The sequence below is a fragment of the Bos indicus genome, chromosome 24 (assembly GCF_029378745.1).
Source record: "Bos indicus isolate NIAB-ARS_2022 breed Sahiwal x Tharparkar chromosome 24, NIAB-ARS_B.indTharparkar_mat_pri_1.0, whole genome shotgun sequence".
Taxonomy (NCBI): domain Eukaryota; kingdom Metazoa; phylum Chordata; class Mammalia; order Artiodactyla; family Bovidae; genus Bos; species Bos indicus.
Window position 1 is genome coordinate 34,948,088 of NC_091783.1, and position 17,558 is coordinate 34,965,645.

The 17,558-nt window shown below is 42.9% G+C and overlaps 2 protein-coding genes across 6 annotated transcripts in view; one reads left to right on the forward strand and one right to left on the reverse strand.

The window, feature by feature from the left end:
* Window positions 1-2,625: 2,625 nt before the first annotated feature.
* SNRPD1 (small nuclear ribonucleoprotein D1 polypeptide) lies at window positions 2,626-14,513 on the reverse strand. Of its 3 annotated transcripts, none has more exons than XM_019986760.2 (5): window positions 13,445-13,543; window positions 6,873-6,949; window positions 5,181-5,372; window positions 2,940-3,056; window positions 2,626-2,780 (listed from the first exon to the last, which is right to left on the reverse strand). In XM_019986760.2, the coding sequence occupies exons 2-4, from the start codon at window positions 6,940-6,942 to the stop codon at window positions 2,980-2,982; spliced, it is 339 nt and encodes a 112-aa protein (XP_019842319.1). In that variant the 5' UTR covers window positions 6,943-6,949; window positions 13,445-13,543; the 3' UTR covers window positions 2,626-2,780; window positions 2,940-2,979. The 3 variants fall into 3 exon arrangements, 2 of the variants coding, with proteins under 2 accessions (XP_019842319.1, XP_019842317.1); XM_019986758.2 differs by lacking the exon at window positions 13,445-13,543 and adding an exon at window positions 10,236-10,392; XR_011563814.1 differs by lacking the exons at window positions 2,626-2,780; window positions 2,940-3,056 and having other exon boundaries at window positions 5,211-5,372; window positions 13,445-14,513.
* Window positions 13,832-17,558, forward strand: part of ESCO1 (establishment of sister chromatid cohesion N-acetyltransferase 1) — a 43,692-nt gene continuing 39,965 nt past the window's right edge. For 2 of the 3 annotated variants that reach the window (XR_002183604.2, XM_019986755.2), the window contains exon 1: window positions 13,834-13,969. The gene's annotated coding sequence lies outside the window, so the exon portion shown is untranslated. Of the gene's footprint in view, window positions 13,970-17,382; window positions 17,491-17,558 lie in introns of all 3 variants that reach the window. The other variant, XM_019986756.2, reaches the window with a different exon arrangement.

Below are 17,558 nucleotides of genomic sequence, written 5' to 3' on the forward strand. Positions count from 1 at the left end.
ATCTTAAGCTTTAAAAGATATAAAATTGGGAATTCCCCAGCGGTCCAGTGGTTAGCACTTTGTGCTTTCAGTATTGACGGCTTGGGTTTGATCCCTGGTTGGGGAATTAAGAACTCACAAACCAAGTAGTGTGGCCAAAAGGAAAAAAACCCACCCCAAAACATAAAAACAGAAGGCAATCCTTTTTGTAATACCACGTGCCTGGTAAAGCCTGCCCTTGAAAACCAAAGGGGACAGGACAAGGAGGCAAGTTCTACAGTCCAACTGGCCAGCTTCACTTCGAACCCAATTACTTCAAACATCTGGAGATAAGGGTGATGCCTATTGGTTATCCAGTAGGAAGAAACCATCTATTGTCCCCTGGGGAGCCCAGCCAATCAGAAACTGTAGTTACCCAACCAATGAGAGGCCTCTTTCTGCAAAAGAGGCTGCTTATTACTGCCCCTCCCCAGGCCTCCCTGCCTCCCTCCCCCAGGCCCTATCAAAGCAAGGCCTGCTTCCTGGTTCTCTGGAGTTGCCTGTGCTCAGCCACAGTTTGCTGCCAAACTGCAATTCTTCTGGCTATTCTTAAAGTCACTGTGCTGATAGAATAACTGGCTATTATTAAAGTTGACAAATTCAATCCAGTACCCACTAGGTTTCGCCTTATATTTAAACTGTTCCCAGACTGGTTTCACACTACAAACTTTGAAACATTAAAATTCACAAAATGAGACACAGTTAAGGGACTTCTGAAACTCCAATACTTTGGCCACCTCATGTGAAGAGTTGACTCATTGGAAAAGACCCTGATGCTGGGAGGGATTGGGGGCAGGAGGAGAAGGGGACGACAGAGGATGAAATGGCTGGATGGCACCACCAACTAGATGGACATGAGTTTGAGTGAACTCTGGGAGTTGGTGTTGGACAGGGAGGCCCAGTGTGCTGCAGTTCATGGGGTTGCAAAGAGTTGGACACAACTGAGCGACTCAACTGAAGGGACTTCTCAGGCGGCCCAGTGGTTAGGACTCCACACTTTCACTGCAGAGGGCACAGTTTTGACTCCCTGGTTGGGAAACTAAGACCCTGCATGTCATGTGGCTCAGCCAAAAAAATTAAAAAATAAAAAGGCACAGTTAAAACATTTTTTTGTTAGTGGCATTTGACTTAAAATGAGCTTCCACAGTTTTTAAAACAGACAAGATAATACAAAGTATTATCAGAATATTCACAATTTGCAATTGTGTATATGTTTTCCTTTCAGCCTGTTAGTACCATGCAGTCAGGAGTCATATGTTTATTCACAACTTGTACTTTACTGTTTGTCCCCACCTTGATGAACACTGGGTCCCTTTGCCTTCTGTTTGCAGTCAACTAATAGGTACAAAAACAGAGGGTGGAAAAAGATACACACATACACAGCACACACAAATGCTGGTGCTATCTCAATTTACCTAACTTCCCAGAAGGCCTAAGGCTCCTGTTTGGTAACAATCTTTGCAGAATATCTCCTTCTTGTTAAACAAACAAACACAAGTACATGATTAAATGAAAATACAGAATCTAGTTCACTCCAATCCTCAGTCAGGTTTTCATCTTAGTCTATAAACAAACAGCAGCAAACTAGCTTTTTAAGAAACCATGTACTGAGACTTACATTCTTTAGGGTTTCCCTGATGGCTCAGTGGTAAAGAACCCACTTGCCAATGCAAAAGACATGGGTTTGACCCCCGTGTCGGAAAGATTCCCTAGAGAAGGAAATGGTAACCCAGTCCAGTATTCTTGCTGGGAGATCCCATGGACAGAGAAGCCTGGTGGGCTATAGTCCATGGCGCTGGCACAGGAGTCACATACAACTTGGTGACTAAAACATTTTTCTCTAAATCTAATCTATTAAAACAATTCAATAAATCCTTATTAATGATTGGAAAGAATCCAGTTTTGCTGGCAAGTAAGTCAGTCGCCTTTTTTTCATTCTTAAAGAACTACTTGTAAAAGTATTTGGTACAGGAGCCAATGATATGTACATTACACATTTACAAGTTTCAACACTGTTCATGACAGATAATCTAGTGAACACTATTTACAGTTTCAACGCAGAGAATGTAAAACAGAGACTTCCTTGGTGGTCCAGTTGTTAAGACTCTGTGCTTCAAATGCAATGTACATGAGTCTGATCCATAGTTGGGGAACTAGGATCCCACACATTGTCTGACAACCCCCCGAAAAACCCCCATTAACAATGACGACAAAATCAACGACTCCTGAATTAGAAGATGAGCATCACCCTTTACTAAGAAACTACATCTTCATGGACCAAACTCAGGAAGAAGAGAATCAATTTTAGACCTCATTCCACAGGACCTCAGTTTCTGAAGTATCAAAAAGGACTTATTTTACTTGTAGGAAGGTTCCACGGAATGGAATCAAGGTAAAACAATAAAACACACCAGTGCATGTGAAATAAAAAGGTATATATTCTATATACATTCATAAAAGAAATACTATAGTTCAAAAAATTAAAAGCCTGATCTAAGATTGGAATTACTGTGGGACTACCTAGTAGTAATGCTTAGCTCTTATTGTGTTGATATCAAGTATATACACATGAACTTTAAAAGCTTAATATGATAGTCAACGGACAAATGTGTTACATTTTTGTTTATTAAAAACTGCTACAAACAAACAAAGCCTGTACAAAAAACTTGAACATTCTTCCCTGTGAAACAGTAACATTATTTCTTAGGACTTCTGCCTTGGCCTTAATCTTCCTCTGTCAGGTATCCGTCTTCCTGCCCCACCTGCCATAAACAAAACCAGGACAAAAAATATCCCATAATTCTTATCACTCTGCAACAATAATCGCGAAAGACATTATCACTTAGGACTCCCTCTTTCTCTGCCTTGGCCACGCCCTCTTCCTTGGCCGCCAAAAATGAAACTTGTACCAAAAAACATACCGTAGTACTTAATACTTTGAGATAGTAGTCTTGAGAGACATTATCGCCTAGGACCCCCTCTGCCTCTGCCTCGGCCTCGGCCACGTCCTCTTCCTCGGCCTCGGCCTCTTCCTGCAACTGAGGGAAGAGAAAAACAAAGCAAGGTAAATTCTCTTCTGTGCTGATGTGACCTGGCCACTGCCAACAGCACCTACAGTAAAGAAAATTTTAACTCAGCTTCTCTCAAATGTAATCTCAGAGTCACCTCTTCCGATACTTTATCATACAGAACCAAGAACTGCTGGCCTAATACCTTAATATTTGTTTCATTTGACTTTGTTTATGGAGAAATTCATCAAGGTTTAAAATATTTTTTCTTTGTATCATGCCTCAAATTCACCACAAAATGAAACACAAATGATCTGAACTTCACAGAAGATGAAAGAGATTTCATACTAATGGAACAGAACAGAAACACTATGTGCCAGTTTTGTTACTGAAGACAATCCAAGTAAGTTAATTCATGTCAAGAAAGTTTAAGATACATTGCATCAAATAACAACCTCATGATTCTTCCGAATCTTAAGTCATTTGACCCAATCATATTGTTACTTTAATCCAGTAACAATATCCCTGTTACCTGGTCATCCTAGCTCTGAGCTTCCTATTTTCAGGTATCTATGAATGTTTTTAAAACCCTGACATTTCTACTCATCGTTCGGAGTCTTATCATTCAAAGCAATAGAGTAAATCTAGCACTTCTCTTGAAACAAGGCAGATTAACCACACTTATCTTCAATTCGCTCTGAGGTACTATTCACGATAGAAAAGAAAGAAAAATAGCAAATATCCATGGAGCGAGGGCACAGAAAAAACGCAGTAGTTTAAACATCTCAACAAATTTCTAAGTCAGAAAACAAACTGAGAACAACAAATGTTTAGTAAAGGAAGAGTAGCCTCAAAAAGACCTAGGACCTTGGAAGCCAGGGGTAAGGTGAGGCAGGAGGCTGAAAACATGGGGAAGAGGCTGCCAGCCCTCATGTGGGGCAGCAGACTGGCTAGCCCTCTTCCCATCCTGCAACGCTGAAGCCTATTTCCCTGACAGGTAGGCAGGAAAGGAAAGAGAAAATTAACCTTAAGACCTTGAAGCAGAAAGGGTTTGGATTTGAACACAGTTGCAAAGTGGATGGCAGCAAAAGTCACAGAGCCAGAGGGACGAAGAGAGGGATCAAGTCAGTGTTTTTCCAGCTATGTGGTATAGCCTGAACATTTTTTTTTAACTGAAAGAGAATAGGACAGGAAACTTAAGGGCATCTGCATGTATTAAGACTAAACAGTTCTTTGTGAAATTTTGAATGAATAGGTCATAATGCAAAAAAGTATATTTCTTAGTGTGGGTGAGAGGAAAAGTCTAAAAATCATTGTGGTAAGTTTAGTATCAGTCCCTTTCTCCTGTCCTGCTCCTATGATGCTGGTTGCCAGACACGTCTCCCATGTGACTAGAATCTTTTTCTGAGAAAACCAGTTCCAGAAAAGATTTCCACATCCTAAAATGTGGGGTTGCCTTGGTGGAGAAGCAAATTTACTTTGAATCCACCAGCGAAGCAGTCCAGCCTCCCTTTCCAGAAGTTCTCTTTTCAGGTTCCTTCTTAAACAATGGATGGCCAAAGTGCAAGATACTACAGTAAAGCCTTCAACATAAAGAGCATATTAAGAGGTTAAATAAAAAGAGAAACCAGAGAAAACAACACCAAGTTCAGAATAAAAGACAGAGAGAAAAATAAGAGAAAAGACTCAGTCAGAAAACTCAATTATTAAGAATTCCAGGAAGAAAGAACAGAATAAGCAAAACAGAAGAAATTTATAAAGGTACACAAGTAAATTTCTTAGCTCTAAAATACAAGAATATCCATACGGAAAGGGTCCGCCAAGTACCCAAAACAATGAAATGGACAAAAAGCTAAGTCATTAAGAAATTTCAGAATAGCAGGAATAAAGGGTTCATCCCCAGATGTTCCAAAGTGTGCAGGGAATGCGGGACCAGGCCATGCAAAAAGGCCCAGCAGGTAAGACCAAACAACACTGGTCTTTTGAACAGCAATACCAGGAACCGTAAGAAACTCCAGGTGTACTCATGGCAAGCATAGGCAATTAAAAGCAACCAACCAATCTGTGTTGTCTGCAGATATAAACATATTTTGAATAGTGGATTAGGGTATAAATATACCATACACAAAAATGTTTATAATCCTTCAAACTTACCAGCTTCCCTTTTCTTAGACTTCACCTTTGGTTCCACATCCACGAGTAGCGTATCCAGAGGTAAGCTGTCTGGCAGAATAAAATACCGAATGTTATTTCCTCGAATACTCAGTGTTTCCAGCTGTACAGGTTCTCTGTTCTTCAGGGTCATTTTCACTGCTTTAAGATGTGTGTTCATACTGACATCTACACCTGGAGGGAAAAAAGAGGGCAATTATTAGCATAAAAAGGAAGGCAACCAATTTATCTATCAGGCCACAGTTGGTACTATATTAGATTTACGAGCTCTATGTTCCAGGAATGGTACGCTAAGGCATTTTAGTTTAATCCTCAATGTCCCTATGGTAGATGGTATGATCATCCCTACTGTTAGGACTAAAATATATAGCCAGGATATAAGAAATGTAACACTGGTTGTCCGTGAGGGGAGAGAATTGGATTTTTACTAGATTTTGCTCCCCCAATTTACTAAATTTTTATTAAGTGCCTACTATCTGTGAGGCAAATCTTGCACTGTACTACTTTTGTCTTCCATCATTGTATTTTGAATTCATAAAAAGCAGGAAGAACACTCAGCCCCCTCTACCACATGTAACACAAAGCTCAGAAGTGAAAGTGAAAGTCGCTCAGTCCTGTCTGACTCTGAAACCCCCATAGACTATCCAGTTCATGGAATTCTCCAGGCCAGAATACTGGAGTAGGTAGCCTTTCCCTTCTCCGGGGGATCTTCCCAACCCAGGAATCGAACCAGGGTCTCCCGCATTGCAGGCGGATTTTTTATTAACTGAGCTGCTGCTGCTGCTGCTAAGTTGCTTCAGTCGTGTCTGACTCTGTGCAACCCCATAGGCGGCAGCCCACCAAACTCCCCCGTCCCTGGGATTCTCCAGGCAAAAACACTGGAGTGGCTAGAGCAGACTAAATCATTGTTTAAAATCACAGAATTTTAACAGCAAAATTATGCTTCCTTAGATACGATCACTATGTATCAAAACCTTATACTACATGGATTTCCTTTCATAGCAATTGGTGTTGCAAAGTTCTAGCAAACTCACAAAAATTACCAGTTATGTAAATATTTCAGAGAGTAGAATGGGGCCATCTGCTAAGATAGCATTTTCTTTCATCAATTCTTTTAAAAAATCTGCCCTTTGGCAGGTGTGTGTGTGTGTAACACTACTATTAGTGAAGAATCATAGTGGCTTTAAATTTAAAACTACATATCCAACATTTTACGTCACTAAAGCAAAAAATACTCAAAAATGTTATGCTTAGGTAAAATTATGGTTCCTCATCAACCCCCTCCCCATTTCCCATGTGTGTTTTACCCAAGATAATCAGATACGGAAACCCTATTCTCTGTCTTCAAAGACTTTACCGTTGAACAGGGGACACAAAATTCTAATAAAAGTAATATGTGTTTTGGAAGATGTAACACTCGAGGGGGCACATACAGGCCAAAGTGGAAAAGGCATCAATCAAAAAAACAGTGGTTGCACATGGGGTAACCTGAATCCTTCTGGTATTAGCACAAGAGCTTAAGGGGAGACATACATAAGAAGGTGCATGTAATACTCCAGACAAAAGGAAGGAGATTTGTACTAAATAAATGTTATTAACCAAACAAAGAATTCTGGCCTGCAGGTCAAAGAGACGGGGGAAAAAAGTGTTATAAACTCAGTCCAACCTCCATACCTGTGATTGTTCCGTGGACTTGTGTTCCATTCTTTAATTCAATGGTTACAGTTTCGTGACTCAATTTCATCAAAAATCTATAAAGACATTAAGAATAAACAGTAAGTTTTTACTTTTACTACTCCAAAAACATGTTTATGAAGTCAAAGTGAAATTTCTAGATATAGAAAACGTGCTCTGGATGCTGTCTGCACCCATTCCCGTTAATAGTGTGCACTGTAATTTCCCTAGTTGTATGGAAAGGTGCCTCAATAACATTTACTTCCATTCCTCACTTCATCTATTCTGTTCTCCAAATTATTATGAAACAATGCAGAGGAAGTTGAAGAGTTCACAGATTCACAACCACATCTAGGAAAGTGAACAACAATCCTACAGTCTGATCCAATATGCAACTCATATTCAAAATTTCTGGTCTATAGTATAGTATGTACTCTGTGTACTCTACCACGGCATCAATCACAGCTGCAGGATTCCAACAACTGGGGGATTCCCTATGTCCCCACAGCTAGAGTCCATTTGAGAGGTGGGATCAGGAACTTTATATCTAATCTTGGATTGTAACAAGCACTAAGAGTTGGCTAAAATGTTTCCATGATTAAAGGGAAGTCAGCCTTAAAAATGCAACTTTTTAAGTGGTATAGATAGCCATCAAAATAGGGGAAACTACTTGATCTTGTACAAAAGCAAGTTTCAAACCTGCTCTCATATAAAGAAAAACCCATGTGCTAAATCCCTTCCCTTTCCATATTTGCTGTCAAGGAAAAAAGTGTCTCTTGAACTGAATCCAAATACGTTTTATCCAGTCCAAGGATATTTCTTTGATAAATAATACGTGCCATTCTATATTACCTGGTACTCCCTGTGCTTGGTAATGAGTATTAAAAGTGAGCAAGACTAAGCTCCCAAGGAGTTCAAACTCTAGGAGGAAGAAGAGACATACAAAATAATTTTTTAAAGTAACTACATAAATTTAAAGCACAATGGAGATACGCACAGGTTTTTTTTTTATCATGAATATAATGTAGCATGAGTAGGAAGGAATCAGATCTTAGTGGGCTGCTAGGAAGAAGTCTGAAAGGTTGGTAATATGCGCAGCAAGAGAGATAAAAGCAAAGATACAGTAAGAAAACAGCACAATGTACACAGACACTATAGGTATTACTGCTGGAGTATTAAGTCCAAGAAAATGAGTAGAGAAGAGTTTCCTTTCAGGGGATGCCCAAGCTCTGTTAAAGAGTTCTCCTACGAGAACAACAGAAGGGTTTTCATCAATGGAGTGGAGCATCACATTAGATGACAAAGCAGGTGTCTTCTAGAGAGCAATATAGATATTAAGGTTTACACAACTGAGAAACAGAAACAATAAACCAATGAAACAGAACAGAGACCAGAAGTTCATTATCCAGATAGGGGTGTGGATTTTACAGGTGTATACACTTTTCAAAATTGGGAAATGCATGCTAAATTTCATTGTATGACATTTACCTTTTAAGAAGTGAGATTTTAAAAAACTGGGTGGGGAAAAAAGGAAGTCTGAGCAGCTTAGTGGTGTGACAGGAGTGGCAAGGGAGGGTTTAGGGAGGGCAGGAGAAGGAAACACTACCATCCAAGCCAGGAAGCAGACAAATTAAAATTATTTTCTGATAAATCCTTCACTATCTGAATTCCTTCTGCTTACTGAAATTCAGATACTCAGATAATACTTAAATATTCAGGTAAAATGGGATCCTTTAGTATACCACTGAAATGGCATCCAAACCCACACTATTAAATTAAAAAATCAAAGAGAACAGAAAGTGAAAGATGCTTATTAGGTACTTAAATCTGCCAAAACCTGGCAATTTATCAGATTATTAGGATCATCAAGAGGAATAAGTCATGGATGACTCCCAGGTTTTTGATCAGGATGACAGTAAAATAATAATTATGTTACCAACTGAGATACTGAAAGAAGTCAACCAAATCTGCAAACCACTTAGCCAAACAACCATTTTTCCTGGTGCAAAATACATTCTTCAGGTATTAGAAATTTTGTTTCTATAGTCTAAGACATGGAATAGGATTCAGTACATTCATTAAAATTTATAGGAATATTCTGTCACTATCACAACACGGAATTTCTTTAAATGAGACAAACTGATTTCAAACAGTACTACATAAAACTTAACTATAGATTCAGGTTGGCAGGTATTGACCACACACCAGTTATATCGCAATAAAACTGGAAGGAAAACAATGTACAAAAAGTTGACCTTAAATGCACTCTCTAAAATGCCACCCTGAATATAACAATGAGTATTTTATATGTTATTTCAAATGTACTAGAAACTATCTACTTGTCTGCCTTCACCACAAAATATAAAACTCCAACAAGGCAGGGACTCTGCCTTGAAAAAAAAAAAAAAATCCATTATGAACGTACAGTGTAACAGGTGGCCAAAAACTAGTCGACACTGACAATCCTTGACTGAGCAGACAGGAAACTAGCTAAGTTAGTTTATAGCTGCCTGCTAAGATATAAACTTATTTATCAGAAACCTCTGCTTCTATGTTCCACCTCTCAGTCTCAAGCAAAACCACCAAACCCAATCTATTTGCAGGGAGTACAGAATGAATTACTTCAATCAATAAGCACGTCTTCAGTATGCAAAACTAACAGGCCAAATTTAAACACAGATAAGAACCAAAAGAAATCTTGAATATCTGTGTAATTAGTCCAAAAATACAGCAAAGAGATTCTGTCCCATGTTGGGAGATTCTTCCTAAATCAAAAGCTTATTCTACAGGGAAATAAATGCAGACTGTATAACGTAAAGTCTAGGGAGTAACAACAAGAGGGGGGAAAACACACTAAGAAAACAACTTACGAAATCAAAAAAGTCCATCCCTGACTTGAAACATTTCAGAATTGGGTTACATTATTTCTTAATAAACCTCTGCAGCTTCTAAGCACTCTTTTCCAGGCTCTGCATGCTGAGACGAAGCAGAAAAGTAACCCAGACTAGAGCACAAGTTCGACGCCAATCAAAGTCTATCGACTTTCACCCAGAGTTAAGAGCTTGGGAGCCTGGCGCTGCACCTCTAAGGCCTCTATGACTCTAGGTTGGAACACCCAGTCCGGCCTTTATTTCCACCTCTAGGAAGACAGGCAGGACCCCGGCACAAGCCAGTTTGAAGCCCAGGCCCGAGCGCCTGCGGGGGCGCGGGCCAGACCGGGCTGCAGCGGCGGGCGCCGGAGGCCGTTGGCAGGCCGCGCGCGCACGCGGCTTTCGCGCCTCCTGCATCGGGAGCAGCCCGGCCTCCCGCTCCAGGCCCAGATAGGCCCTTCCCAGCTCCCACTCCGCTCGGCCACCTCCTCACCTCACGAGCTTCATCCTAGAGGCGCCGTCACCCTTTCGGCCCGATAAGACACGAAATCCGACCACCGAGAGCCGAGGTTGGGCGTATGAATGGCCGGAAACACTTACTCTCGGGGCTCCGACGTAGAGACCGCGCCGAGCGCAGGGACGCACGGCGGAAACGCCGCGGCCGCGCTTGGGCTACTCTCCTTTCCGGCTGCGCGAAGCGCCACTGCGGCCCCTGACGGTTGGAGGTGTGCCTTGCAACTGCTGAGGGTGTTTAGGGCAGGTTTAGGAGACTTTCAGTATGGAGATTTGAGATTACATCCCTTTAACGGGCAGGGCAGGGCTCCGTGTATTATGCAGCACCAGATTTACTCGTTAATGAAAGTTAGTTCTGGGGGAAGTCCAGAGGATTATGCTAATTCTGTTCCAACAGCAGGAACCTCAACATTACTTTATGTGCCTACAGAAAATCACAGAATTTTAACTGATTATTTTTAAATTATGGTCACAAACCTCAAAAGGTGCCCAGAGATCTAGAGATCGTGTTACGCTTCTCTAATGGATACTTTCTCCTTTAGTCCAGGTGATCTCCAAAACTAGGGCTTTAATTTGTACCTCCAGCTTGGACTTGATCCCTGGTCATCAGAATTCCTGAATATTGTGAGGCATTGCTCATCAAACATCAATGTCATCTGGAGGAAATGTTAGAATGAAATTCTGATTCTGTCAGCATGGGGTCTGAAATTCTTCACTTCTAAGGCAAGGGCACCCCACTCCAGTATTCTTTCCTGGAAAATCCTATGGACGGAGAAGCCTGGTAGGTGCAGTCCATGGGGTCGCTGAGAATCAGACACGACTGAGTGACTTCACTTTCACTTTTCACTTTCATGCATTGGAGAAGAAAATGGTAACCCACTCCAGTGTTCTTGCCTGGAGAATCCCAAGGACGGGGGAGCCTGGTGGGCTGCGGTCCATGGGGTCACACAGAGTCGGACACGACTGAAGTGACTTAGCAGCAACAGTAACAAGCCTTCAGTTGATGAAGATGCCCCTAGTCCATGGATCTCAATTTGAGTAGCAAGACTGTAATGGACTTATGTGTGCTACCTTCTCAACATCTATCCCCCTGTCTTCCCAACAGCTCCTAATAATCCCCTGGCGATCCAATGTGGACCAAATGGCCATCATTTTTTTTTTTTCTAGCTTGAAAAAATTTAATAATTTTTACTCTCATAGTATAAAACCGTCAAGAGTCCTGAAATAAAGTCAGCAAGAATGGAGCGGCAAAGAAAAAGCCTCTATTTGCTGCTAGCTGGAGGGTCAGTCTGAAAATCAGACTCCTCTGTCTTCTTGGAGTTAGCTGAGGTTTTGTATGTTACAAGTATTTAGATTGGCCATGAGAAAGAAAATAAGGAAATGAGAATGCAACCAGCGGGGCAATCCAGCTGTTCCATTAATTTTTAGAGGCAGATGTCTTAATGATAAGGGCTTCCCTGGTGGCTCAGGGGTAAAGAATTCATCTGCCAATGCCGGAGGCTCTGGTTCCATCTCTGGGTCAGGAAGATCCCCTGGAGAAGGGAATGGCAACCCACTCCAGTACTCTTGCCTGGGAAACCCCATGAACAGAGGAGCCTGGCAGACTACAATCTTTTGGTTGCCAAAGAGTCAGACATGACTTAGCAACTGAACACGAGCAGCATGCTAACCCCCACCAATTTTACTTATGCAAATCTTCACCAACACTAATTGTCACCAATCTTCTTATGGACAATTTGATAGGGGTAAAATTAGACCAGCAGGCTACAGTCCATGGGGTTGCAAAAGAGGTGGACAGGACTTAGCAACTAAACAATACCAATGAATTCCTTATGTATCAAAAATAAATACATATGGTTTTATACGGTGTAACCTTTGTAAGGATTCCCAGGTTCCTGATTGTGGCCAATACAAATACAGTGAATAGAGAACTCAGAAGCAGAGGCTCTGGAACTTCCCTGGTGGTCCAGTCCTTAAGACTCCATGCTCCCAAAGCAAGGGTCAGGGAACTAGACCTCCCATGCAGCAGCGAAAAGATCCCACATTCTGCAACTAAGACCCAGCATGGCCAAATAAATATCTTTTTTAAAAAACAAAGGCCTATTTTGGGGGAATGGAAACTTGTAAATATGGTTTGTGTGGGTGTGTATGTCAGAATTTGAGTTATTACAGATAAAGTGGTTTACACACAAAAAAAATTCCACCAATTGTCTTGACAATCTAAAGGTGAAGGTAAATGTATTAGAAAGTCAGATATTGTATCAGTAGTAGATAACCAGCTTTAATCAGGTTGGCAGTCTACTCCCTGGCATTAAGGGCACAGACCCTCTGCTTAGTGGAAAATCCATGCCTGATTTACAGCTGCCCATCCATATCCTGGGTCCTACAACCTCCCAACAATCAACTGATGATGACTGTTTACTCTAGTATTTACTACTGAAAAAAAAATCCCCGTATAAATTGGGTGTGTTTAAACTTGTGTTGATCAAGGGACAAATGAACGTGTCAAGGTTTTGGGATGTGGGGGTGAGGGGCGGCAGACAGGTTTTTGCCAATTATCACAAGATATGGTGTCGTGGCCAATGGCTTCACCCACCAAGACCTCTCATTTTGGTTTTTAAACCATAGCACCTCTCCAGACTAAACTGACAGGCAGCTCTATAAAGTTTTATGGAAGATGATGAAAAAAAAAACATCAGGCTTCAGCAACTTAAGAGGGTATATTGGGGTGGACTTGGCTTCAAAAAAGGAGGGCAGTAAGAACCATGGGGGAGAATCCACTTATGATCACCTCTTCAGATTCTCAAAGGCAAGAGGACTCATTTACCCATCCTCACAGTCCTACAAATAAGCAAAGAGAAGCACAGAGGGCGTGTTCAAAAGCAGTGTAGAATCAAGAATCCTAGGATCCTAGATTCAATCTTTGGAGGCTTCTAAGAGCCAAAGGTTTGTCTTAACACACGCCGTTACTAAACTTGGTGGAACTTCCTACAATTTCTTGTCGACTCTTGTGCTCTGATGCCCAAGGAGCAAAGTGTGCAAGGAGACGGGGAAGCCCTGGATTTTGGGGAGACGCTGGAGTGCAATGCCGGGAAGGAGGGAGAACGGATCAATCGCCTCCCCTTTTTTGTACACTGGCTCGTGTGGAAGATGAGAGGTATCTGAACTGGAAGTCGCAGAGAGCAGTACCTGCAACCAACAGAAGAACCGTTGGCGACGGATCTTCAAGACAAACCTCCACCGCTGGGCGCGTGGGTGGCTTTATTCCGAGACGACAGGGGGGAAACAAGGGAAGCGGCCGCCGGTAGGGTACAAGGCGCCCACCCGTGGAGGCGCGCACGCGAGGCCTCCAACCGCGCCTGCGCTGCGGCCGGACGCGGGCTCGCCTCTCCCCGAAGCCCCGCCGTCCCGGCCGGGGTGAAAAACGGCGTGACACGCAGCCAGCGTGGCGGCCATCTTCAGGCTCTGGGCACGTCAACGGAGCGGGTTCGGGCAGAAGAAGAGCGTTGCGCAAGCGCGCCCAAGACGGTCCCAGGTAACTCCCATCTGACGGGCTAGGCGTCGCCGTCGTCGCCGGAAGTTTGGCGTTTCTGTGCCGCGGGAGAGGAGGCGGCGGCGGCAGCGGCAGCGGCAGAAGCAGCTGAGTGTCTCCCGATACCCGGATGTGAGGCGGTCTGCTGGCTCGCGTCGGACCCTCGGCCGGGAGCGAGGAAGGTAGGCGAGCGTCCCGCCCGCCCCGCCGCCTCTGTCGTCCTCGTCTCCCTATGGCCAGCCCCTCCGGAGAGCCGGACGCCTCTCCCCTTTCCCGTCCCACCCTCTGGGTCGCGTCGCCTCGCACGCCTTTCCTCCTCCTAGGGTCCCGGCTTCGGGCGCCCCCGGGAGGGAGTGGGCGGTTCCGGGACGCGGTCGCCGGAGGCAGGCAACCAACCTGCGCGGCTCGGCTGCCTGGCCGCCGCATCACCTGCCGCGGCCCGCTGGGAGGTCGAAGGTATTGAGGGGTCGTGGCCAGGGTCTCGCCGGGCTTCTGGAGCCCCGTGGCGGCGTGCAGCGATTGCGGCGGCCGGGGCGGTGTCGGCCCGCAGGTAGCCGGGCCTCGTCCCAGTCTTCTCCCCCGAAGCCGCTGCTCCAGCCCCGGCGGAGCTGCGGTCCTGCGGCTCGCTCTGCTGCCCGCCGCCCACCCGCTGACCCGGCGTGAACCCCGAGGCCTCTGCAGTCTGAGGGCTGGGCTGTGGGGATCCCGGCTTCACGATCCTTAGTCTGGGAGGGGAGCGGTGGCCCGAGTCCAAGGTCAGAGAGGGATTCTGGTTGGATCCGAGGATCTGGGCGCAGGCCAGGCTGCTCTGGAGTAGAAATTGGGTTTGTTGAGGACCATCGCGAAGTTTGTAGAGATAGATGCGAGCAGAAGGGAGTTGAGTCCTCGATTTTGATCCCTGTTCATAAGATTATTTTACAACGGGGGTTTGTTTTCCTCGGGCAGAATGGGAGAGATAGCTAGTCCAAAAACTGGAGAACGCTCCCTCTCCCACACCCTCAAGCTTCCCCTCCCCCATCCCCAAATTTTTTTTATTGAAAACCCAGCTCATACAGTAGGGCTTCTCTGGTGGCTCAGATGCCAAAGAATCTGCCTGTAATGCAGGAGACCCAGGTTCGATACCCGGGTTGGGAAGATGCCCTGGAGAAGGGAATGGCCACCCACTCCAGTATTCTTGCCTGGAGAATCCCATGGACAGAGGAGCCTGGCGGGCTGCAGCCCATGGGGTCGCAGAGTCGGACACGACTGAGTGAGTAACACACGCACAGTATTTTCCAGGAGAGGGGGAAGGGGAGGAGGAAGGAGTAAGCCTTGAGGTTTGATAAGTACTGTGAACTTGTTTTCCGGTAGCCTTTGGATGGCTGAAAAGGGATTCTTTCTGCAGGAAGTAATTGCAGCACAGAGTATTTAGATAGTATTATCAAATGCCGTTTCAGTAAATAGTCTTTGCAGAAACCAACAAAAGAATGCTACTTAGCAGAACAGTAGGATGTGGGTGTACTTTGTTTTCTTCCCACCTCAACATTTTTTTTAAAGCTGAGTAAAGCACGAGTTCAGTTTAAAACATTTTGAATGCCGTGAATTATGCTATATTCAGCGACTTCTGATCAGGTCTTTAGTAACGCCCAGCACCAACGGCAGTGGAACTGTTTTTAATTTGAAAAACTTGAAAAAAACCCATGGACAGAGGAGCCTGGCGGGCCACGTCCATGGCGTTGCAAAGAGTTGAACACGACTGAGCGACTAATACACTAAAACATCTCACCGTGGAATTAGATATAAGAGTAGGATGAAAAGTGCTTAATTTGGAAGCTGCAAATTCAGGCCTAGAGCATGTGCGGAAGTGAGAAAGCTGTAATACAGACACTTCCCCTTTTTAGGCAGAATGCAGTATATGCCCCTAGGTCAGATGTGTGACTTTGGAAGTACCCGTCTTAGAAGAAAACTTGTCCTACTTTATGCACATCTGCTCATCTTACTATTTCTTGGATAAAGAAAATTCGTTGATTAGTATTATGATTTTGTAGTGAAAAAGTAATTGTCAGCGCCAAGCAAGATTTTGTGTTAGCCCTTTAAATCAATACATGATGATTCCAGAAGAACTGGGGAAAGGCCCTAATTAATGAATGTCATTAACCCCTTTTGCTGAATGGCCGTTTTTAGCTTGGTCGTTCATACAGCACAAAGCTGACTGTAATTATTCTAATAATGAAGGAGACTGGCATTGCACAACGGATTTTTTTTTAATAGTTAAATGTTTATCATGAGATTTGTTACCTGATTTATATTACACTTTGTGAGTAAGTTGAATAACCTCAACTGAAGGTGATCAGAAGTTGAGACTGTAGTTAGAAACCAACTCCAGTGAGATTTTAACCATATGTAATTTGCTTAAGGACTCTTTTACACCCCCCTCCCCAGCCCAGACTTTAATGTTTTTCTGTGCATCCTTTTTTCTTGGCACAGTAAAAGTTCTTTGGCTCGCTTTCTGCCTAAGTTCTTTATATCAACTACTGTGGTTACTTTTGACAAATAACATCATTCTGTTGACCTTACCACCCTGTCTTCTTTTTTGAGAGAGCTACATTTTATGCTTAGTTGCATTATAGTACACCTGAAGAAGTCAAGATTTATGTCATCTGCTCTCTTCAGCTTACTTTAAAGATTTATGGCTGTGTATGTGAAATTCACAAGAGATAAAGCTCAGTATATAAATTAAAATGGGGTTTAAGATGTTACTTTTTAAATTTTTATTTTATCAGCCACACCTCATAGCTCACAGGATCTTCATTGCCTGACCAGGGATTGAACCCTGGTCCTGGCTTTGAAAAGGTAGAATTCTAACTCCTGGACTGTCAAGGAATTCTCTTAAGTGTTACTTTAATATAGTGGTCTCAAGCTTTTTGGTCAGGATCCCTTTACATTCTTAAAATTATATAGGACTCCAAATAGCTTTTGTTTTATGTCTGTTGTATCTATTGGCAGTTACTATATATTAATTTAAATATATTTAATATATAATAAATAGCTAATAAATAATTACAGGTTAATATAAATAACTTTTTAGAAATTTATTATTTTATTCTCCCATGTTGTATAGGAGAACCTTAAGCATAGTCTCTTTTTTTTCGAACTTTAAACTTTGTATTTTGTTTCAGGGTGTAGCCAATTAACTAACAGTGTTGTGGTAGTTTCAGGTGAACAGCTAAGGGACTCACCATACATACGCATGTATCATCTTTCCCAAACTCCCTCCCATAAATAACTTTTTAAATGCAAAACTACTATCCCCCCCCCCCCCAAAAAAAAGATTAGGGAAAGAATAGCAACTGTTTTACATTTTTGTAAATCTCCTTATTGTTTGACCTAATAAAAGACAGCTGGATTCTCCTATCAGCTTCTGCATTCAGTCTTTATGTTGTTCTGTTTGAAGCATACATCCAGCTGCACAGGGATGTGTTGGGAGGAGTGATTGAATAACATTTTGAATTAATTGTGATACTCTTCTTTGACTTTACAACAAAACTCAGAGTCTGAAACTATACCTATATCCTTTTCATACAGTGTTGCATTAATTTCATTGGTCTGTTTGCAGTTTGAATTGATCTTTTACTGGTATATGATTTTAATCTCGTGAGCCTTTGAAAGGGTCTCTGGAATCTGCAGGATCCCTGTCCCACACTTTGAGAACTACTGCTTTAAGGTAAATAATTTAATAGTTTAGATTAATGTAATTACGGAAGCTGAAAGGGATAATGGTAATATGGCAAG

What these genes read in the sequence shown, in the direction of transcription:
- SNRPD1 (XM_019986758.2), bottom strand. An exon ending in AGTCCACGGAACAATCACAG is followed by an intron (nt 5,373 to 6,872) that starts GTATGGAGGTTG and finishes TTTTCCCTCCAG; the next exon opens with GTGTAGATGTCAGTATGAAC. An exon ending in GTCTAAGAAAAGGGAAGCTG is followed by an intron (nt 3,057 to 5,180) that starts GTAAGTTTGAAG and finishes CTCTTCCCTCAG; the next exon opens with TTGCAGGAAGAGGCCGAGGC.